The sequence below is a fragment of the Rhipicephalus microplus genome, chromosome 2 (genome assembly GCF_043290135.1).
Source record: "Rhipicephalus microplus isolate Deutch F79 chromosome 2, USDA_Rmic, whole genome shotgun sequence".
Classification (NCBI taxonomy): domain Eukaryota; kingdom Metazoa; phylum Arthropoda; class Arachnida; order Ixodida; family Ixodidae; genus Rhipicephalus; species Rhipicephalus microplus.
In genome coordinates, this window is record NC_134701.1 from 21,924,045 (window position 1) to 21,932,004 (window position 7,960).

At 45.5% G+C, this 7,960-nt stretch overlaps 1 protein-coding gene across 1 annotated transcript in view; it reads right to left on the minus strand.

Annotated features, from left to right (window-relative positions):
• The window catches only part of LOC119169931 (high-affinity choline transporter 1), a 192,944-nt gene extending 186,330 nt beyond the window's left edge, over positions 1-6,614 (minus strand). Inside the window, exons 1-2 of the mRNA XM_037420928.2 lie at positions 6,422-6,614; positions 4,697-4,804 (exon numbers count right to left, since the gene is read on the minus strand). Of these exons, the coding sequence (XP_037276825.2) occupies positions 4,697-4,804; positions 6,422-6,614 (301 nt within the window). The remainder of the gene's footprint in view (positions 1-4,696; positions 4,805-6,421) is intronic.
• Between the last annotated feature and the right edge of the window lie 1,346 nt (positions 6,615-7,960).

Sequence of the window (7,960 nt, forward strand, 5' to 3'; positions counted from 1 at the left end):
TAAACGATGGCAACGGCAAAAGCTCAACCGCAAGCTGAAGCGCCGCCTCGCCGTACTCACCACGCAGGCACATGAGTACGCCGAAAACCTTGCGAGCCAGAGCTGGCGGTCCTTCTGCAACAATCTTCAAGGGATATTGAGCACAAAGAAGACTTGGCGCATTCTTCGAGCCCTGATCGACGACACCCTCACCAAAGCTAATCGAAGAAATACAATTCAGCGGATCATGCACAACTATGAGGGCATAGAGCACCAGTTACTTCAAGAACTTCAAGCAAAGCTGCGTGGCTCTCTTAACCAGCAAGCTACCTTCATCAACACTTAGAAACCGGGGGAGTACAGAGGAGCATCGAATGAAGCTTTTCACCAGCCTTTCACTATTGCACCATATGAGGCCAACGTTGCGCAGCTACATCTGCCCTCCCAGCAATGTGACAGACACTCTGGCGCACCTCCTACTGCAGTGCAAAGTAAGCGTCCCCAGACTACAAGCAGCAGCACCAGATGCGGACCAAGACCTCCTCAGTGAAGCGTGGGAGGCTACAATCTCCCAGCCGGACCTGGTCGAGCAGCATCAACTCGTCGCTTGAGCCCGGCGGGCTGTCCAAGCCAGAGGGTTTCCAGAATAAGGGACCCTCCCACCTTCCCTCACAAGCTTCATTCAAGAAAAGTTTTTCTCTCTCTCTATTTAGGGTTCATTTTTTGTGTGAAACATAGTTTATGTTGATTTGCCCAGACAGTTGGAAGAAAACTAAGTGTACAAGTGAGTTTAGTAAGTTTGCAATGAAATATCGACCAATTTTCTTGAAGTGTGTGGCTGTGGAATTCGGAACAGGACGTAGAGTAGAAGGAGACAAGCTCGTTGTTGATCACTTCGTAGTTACGAAGTGATCAACAACACCTGTTCCGCTGTCATAGAAACGTTTTTTTTCCACAATTCTCGTTTCGGAAAAGCAAACGCGAAGACAGCATGAATTACTTTATGGCACTAATTTTTTAAGCTGATACCACCTACCCCAGAAGCTATGCGGGCGGCCACATCTCAACTTTGAGAAAAACTCTCCACGTCCTGCGGCGTCGGCGTCTCCACGAGCGACGCCAAAATAATTGTGCTATGATTTTACCACATCACGTCACTTATTGCTAAAATTTGTGACGTCATGTGAGTCAACGTCGCATGCTGACTTCTTCACATGACATCGTCGCTCGGTGAAAGGTGGCCTGATCACGAAGGCCATGCGGCCTTCTGGGAGGATTCATAACAGGAAGGTCCTATATTTTTTTGTTTTCCAGCAGCCTTAAATGAATGCAAAGGGAGCCTGGGAGTTCTTCATGCTGTGGAAAATGGGACACCGAAATATATAATTCACCCTAGTGTCTATGCCTCACATGAACTGTTGGTTGTGTGCCTCTATTTTAGTTATATCTAAAACTCAATGCCTATACTTCACCTTCTCTGGTGCCGTTTGCAGACATTGTGATTACCAAATAGCCCGAACTGCGCGTTCCGACTAGAAACGTCACCTCGAATTCAAGAGCATTGATACTACTCACAGCATACGCCCACACCACGAATATAGACTTCATGAAATTTCAGTAACGTGACCCAACATGCGCATACGGTCAATAGTTAGTACGTTTAAGGATAACCACAAAGAGATGGCGCTGTGATTAAAAGAGTTTTCCTGCGCAATCAGCAACCACGGGAAGATGCATGCCGTGGGCAAACTTTTGTCAAAAGAAATCACATTCTTGGCTGTACATCACGCCAGAAATGCAAGATTGAGTGGGAACTGAAGCATCGGGGGAAGCATGTACCGCTCAATTACGCTTCCGCATACGTTTTGTAGTTTCTCATTGGATGCCTGACCACAGCCAAGGCCGGAGCACTGCTTCCACTCGTCATGCATTCCAGTGCAGCATTCCTGGTGGTCACTTGGATACATCGCAATGTTCGGCCTCTTCGAACAAAGGATCTCGGACAAGCCGCAGCTAAATTCACAACGAAGATAATGAGAGCGACACAGTAGTCCTCTTTAAAAGCTTTGGACCACACATAAACTAGAAGAAGGCCACACTACCCAAATTTCCGTAGCCCTGCGGCAGTAGCGTATCCAGAATATTCTAGGGGATGGAGGTTATGTGCTTGCGTTTTCATACACATGCAAAAGTGAAAACTTTGAAGGGTTTTCGATAGCCTCTCCTCATAGATACTGCCTTCCACTTCGGCGTGCCTCAATCATATCGTGGTTTTGGCATGTAAAACACCAGAAGATAACAACTCGTACTTCAACGTATATAGTAGTGGTAACTTTCACGGCAGAACAAAGGAGGAGATGCTGTTCAGTTTAATTTCCCTCAAACGCCGCAAGGCATGAGTCCACACGTGGTATTGCTTGAACCAAGAAAGCCCGTGTAGCGCTGGAACATTAATCTAACCAAATATGAAATTTCCGCAATCATTCATGTCAAAATGCAGAACGGTGAGAAATACTACCCTGGCTGTTCAAAATGAAAAGAAAACCTTGCATATGTGAATCATTTAGAGAATACTGCTGATGGGGCAAAGCAGTGTACATCGAATTATGGAACGCGACCTTCTGTTGTGTTTTGATTAGGAGCTTTTCGTTTTTTTGTTTATATATTATTCTTTTTTAGGCTTTGATTGATGCGTGGTCAATAGTCGGATTTTCTGTGGTGTTGTGGCCTTTTACATTTTTACGGTTTACAGCTTTTTGATAATGTTTCTGCGTGTGTGTGTGTGTGTGTGTGTGTGTGTGTGTGTGCGTGTGCGTGTGCGTGTGCGTGTGTGTGTGTGTGTGTGTGTGTGTGTGTGTGTGTGTGTGTGTGTGTGTGTGTGTGTGTGTGTGTGTGTGTGTGTGTGTGTGTGTGTGTGTGTTCACAGATGTTTTGGATGGTGCAGCCACTTTGGCGCTTTTATGGTTGTGTGGCTTTCTATATCGTTTGACCTTTTATTTTGCTCTTTGATACTTTTGTAGAACGTCACGGATGCTTTCACAGGGGTTTTCGCACCTGTGCTTTGAGCACGAACGCCACCGGACGCGGAATAAGGCAAAGTCCTAAAGCTGTATTCACGCGATGGACGTGATCGCAGATGAATGAGTCGCGTGACATGTAACTTCATTCGAATACCTCGGCAGCCAGCATACACACGACAGGGGAGGACTCGCACTACCACTGAAAATTTTGGCATTGCTCCCCGTGGATCTGAGCCGTGCTTTGGGCTTCCGTCGTTTCGCAAATCGCTCCATGAGAACCGAAGTGAGGACGCGGGAACGGCTGACGTGCGATGACGTAGTACGCAGCCTGCTTGCTTGAATCGCAATCTCGTACGTCGCGTGAATACGTCTTCAGAAGCTTCAGCCATAAAAGTGAATTTCGCGCACTGGCTACAACCATAAAGGCCCTTACTGTTTTACAAAGACAGCTGTTACGAGATCCCACCAGCCTCTTTTGACGCCATATTTGTCCGCTGCCACCGCCTATGTTCGTGACCCCCATTGCATGAAGACAAAATGAAATAAAAAAGATTGCTGCGACTGAGGATTTGAACCTGACCTTCTGAATGACACTGAAGTATTCAAGCACAGATGCAAGCTGAAGCATGAAACTCCTTCGCAAAAACACCCTGAAGAGGAGTCATGTTGAGCAAGAAATGATATGTAGTAATATGGTGTCTTAGAAGAGAGGAAGAACCAGGCATCTCAAAATGTGAATAGGGCAACGAGCTGGTCGTTCAGTGATTCCAACCCATTACGAAGTGTTCAGGCACTACTCTTCATCGCCACCCACTTCATCAGAAAATGCGCATTAGAACTTGCCGGTGAAGAGCGCGTACCACACTTCTCCACAGAATGAAAAATAATGAAATACTGAGTGCTTACCTACGTAATAAAAATATTGAAAGGTACCCACCATGATTTATGGCGTCGTGGGCACCTTACGTGTGTATTTTTACTCGTTCCCCCAGAGAGTCTACAACGTGCCTTACAATGGCCCTTCTCCCAGTTTGCACTGTGAGCATGCCGTGCGTTCCATGCAGGCCTGGCGATAGTTTGTGTTCTATTTAACAATTATCGTGTTCATTGCACTTTATTGTATCTTCGGTCGGAAGCGCACCCTATTCAGAAAGATGAAAGTAGGCTGCCAGCGAGGCATTATTTTTTCAATGTATAGGCTCTTACGAAAGCTTTCTTAGTAGGTAAACATTTACCGTAAGCGTGTACCATTGTTCATTTCAGACAATTAGGCAATATTTCTGTAGAATCAATCCCCGTCTCGGTGGTCTAGTGGTTAGGGTACTCGGCTGCTGACCCGCAAGTCACGGGATCAAATCCTGGCTGCAGCGGCTGCATTTCCGATGGAGGCTGAAATGTAGTAAGCCTGTGTGCTCAGATTTTGGTTGCACGTTAAAGACCCCCAGGTGGTCGAAATTTCCGGAGCCCTTCACTACGGCGTCTCTCATACTCATATGGTGGTTTTGGGACGTTAAACTTCACATAATAATCAATCAATCAATCTGCAGAATTAACGAGCGCAACACAGGAATGGGTGCCCTGCGCCGAGCGATAACTTTGCAGCACTCTCAGACAGCCATAAGGCCTAGAACTGTGGAAAGACAGTCGTCAGAGATATGCACAAAGCCCCTTGCTGTCAACGTAAACAGGAGGCTCACCGATGGCCAGGCTGATGGCGTAGCCGAAAGGGGCCTGGCACCAGGCAAGCCCGCTCACGTAGACCACCTCGGCGGTGCCGTTGATGTACCCTCCGCCGACCCAGGTGGCTGCACAGAGTATTTTTGCTTACGAGTTAACTGTGATTGCTCCCGCTACAATGGCCAGATGATGTACGTGGCACCCGGCACCGTTGCCGCTTGCGTTAGTCGCTACAAAACATGTCAGCTATAGGCAAATTCAGGCAACTCGCTTTCACTGATGCGAGTGACAATTACCTTTTTTAAACATGATTTCCAATGAAAACGTAACAATTTATAAGTCTGGCATCAGGTGCCGGGAATATAAGCTCTTCTCCTATTAAATAAATGTTCAAAAATATTCTGAGAAGGTTTAACATCCCTGAAATCGCTAAGGTGCAGCGGTGCTGGGGACAGCCTCAGCAATGCACAGCTAAGCGAAGGTGGGTATGGTTTATCACAGAAGCATCATCCTCTCCACTGAGCCACCTGCGTGTCTCCAACCTTCCGTCACTCTGGCCGATAGCTGCTGCACCGGATCCAGGACACTCTAGCTGCCGTGTACAATAGTAAAAATTAAAACCAGTTTCACGGCTGTGTGACCCGAGAAACTGGCCGTCACGGCCCACCGCCTGGCGAACGCAGATTGACTTATTCATTTTCTTGTTCTTCCACCTTCCTTTAGCTTTCTGGCGTTTTCTTTTTTCATTCATAATTCATCTCTTTCTATAATGCCCTCTCTGTCCCATTGACTCCTCCTCACTTCGCTTTTCTACTCAACTGATACTCCGCATGACGATGTCATACTAGAAGCTACTTCGAACTAATCCGATGTCTGTGGCGCAATAATTACGTCCTCTCTTTCAAGACACACTACACTATGATTGCAACGCTGTGCTATAGGAGCTGCTTGCTCTGTATCACCCTACAATATCGATAGTGAAGATGGGCTTCAGGTGAAGTGCGCCAAAGAAAAGCAGGCGCTTACTCCTTAGCGGACTCCTTGGTGTTCACATGAGAATATCGAATTCCAATAAACGATGTTTACTAAAATATAAGGAATTACACAACATACACAGACACGGACGTCTGTGGGAGAGGTGCTGCATAATGAAAGTTTGGCCAGCTGACCCATCTTTCGGTGAAACACAAGCAGCAGCATAGCAGTCGACTTTTACTGGGAACCACCAAACTAGAACAACATAAAAAGGAACCCTATCGCCAACCACCACTGAGACATCTGATGCCAAAACGTGTTTTTTTTTTCAAATATTGAAGGGAGATGTGACGCAATGCGCAATCATGCATGCAAGATAGATAGATAGATAGATAGATAGATAGATAGATAGATAGATAGATAGATAGATAGATAGATAGATAGATAGATAGATAGATAGATAGATAGATAGATAGATAGATAGATAGATAGATAGATAGATAGATAGATAGATAGATAGATAGATAGATAGATGGACAGATAGATAGATAGATAGATAGATAGATAGATAGATAGATAGATAGATAGATAGATAGATAGATAGATAGATAGATAGATAGATAGATAGATAGATAGATAGATAGATAGATGGATAGATAGATAGCATCCCAGTGTCTTTAGTTCACTGAAAAACTCTGCGTACTTTATCACGACAGTGCATCACCACCACACAACGCAAGGCACATTAGCGTACCCCTCATCATTCGCACCTGTCATCGTGAACACTCCGACGAAGAGGCCGATGTTTCTTCCAGCGAGCATAATGTTCGACTGTTCTCCGACGCTGGCACTCTGCGAACCCTTTATCTGGTCACCACCTTTGCGTCCCGCCCAGATGCCCACGACAAGAATTACCAGGTAGAAGAACACGATGGCCACCAGGCCGGGAACGTTGATCGCCATGGTCTATGCCTATGGAATATGTCAGTGGCCCGATGTTGATAATGATACCTCAAAGGTGACTCATACCCACTCAGTTGGATCAGTCAAGAATTGAATACATGAAATAGTGAGACATTTTCAGTGTTAAATAAAGATGACCAAAAGAAAAATAACGCGCGTTAAACGAAAATAGAGCAATATATGTTTTTATCCCGTTCGGACCAGACGGTGTAACCGATATATTGACTACCAATGAACGAGACTGCAGATATTATTATAAAGAATAAAAAAAACTTTTAGTGTTTATCTGTTGCTGCAGCAATAATACACTAAGCTCTAGTTGAAGACTCATTTCTGTCGTTTGTTGAAGGCAAGCGAAAACGGCATCAAAAGCGTTCTTGTGGCTAAAGGCCAAAGCCGAAGCACCGAAGGCGAGATTATTGCCACTTGTGAAGTTCAGCGCAGCTTAGCGAATGCGATAACAAGAATAATTTTTCTTAGTGTTCTTTACTGGTGACATGACAGAATTTGTCGCTCTATTATTTTGGTTTCTAAGCACGAGTGTTGCATAGAGGAGATATAACCAGACCAGCTTTGTGTGAATGTAAATTTAGCGAGGGTACGTGGCATTGTAATCTAGTTTCTACGACTTCGAATTGTGTTGTACACTCTCAGTCAAGTGCTGGATAACGGATGGCATATAGGCGGCCCACTCTTACGCACTGACTAAAATCCTGTCTAAAGAGAGCCCAGCAATAAAAAATACCTGTGACAGCCACGCGGCTGGGAAGTGCCTATAGACGGTAAGAGCAGGCGCAAGAAGGGAAAAAATGGCCCTGTATCTGCATTTTTCACTGCAAACGTCGTCGAAAGACAATAGTCTTGTGTGTAGAGAAAGAAAACAAAACGTTCCTTTCATTTTCTGTGCAAAAAAATTGATGAATTGTATTCTGGAAGCGCTGCGTTAGAGAGTCTCGATGTGTGCAGTGAAAACGAACGAGCGCCTCAAGGCACGTTAGACACGAGCGCCATGTGGCAGTTATCTTCGAAAACGAAAAAATGCATGAGCGCCTGCGGAGAAAAATATGCGCCTGTCTCGCGGGCGATAAGGAGTAGAACGCAAAGTGACGGGCAGGTGCCACCACCATGTCGTCTTAGCCAAGCGTTGGAAATGCTTTTTTTTTTTGAGCATCGCGTTGCACTATCAGCGCAGCGTGATAGAAGCTACGGCCTTTCGAATACTTGTGTGTGCTTTCTCTAGTATAAAGGCACACACGCAAAACATCGACGTGTTGTTATGGTGCCTCAGATATGCGCAATAATTGCTTTTTAATTTACAAACGCACAAGCATGAACGCTGAAACTTC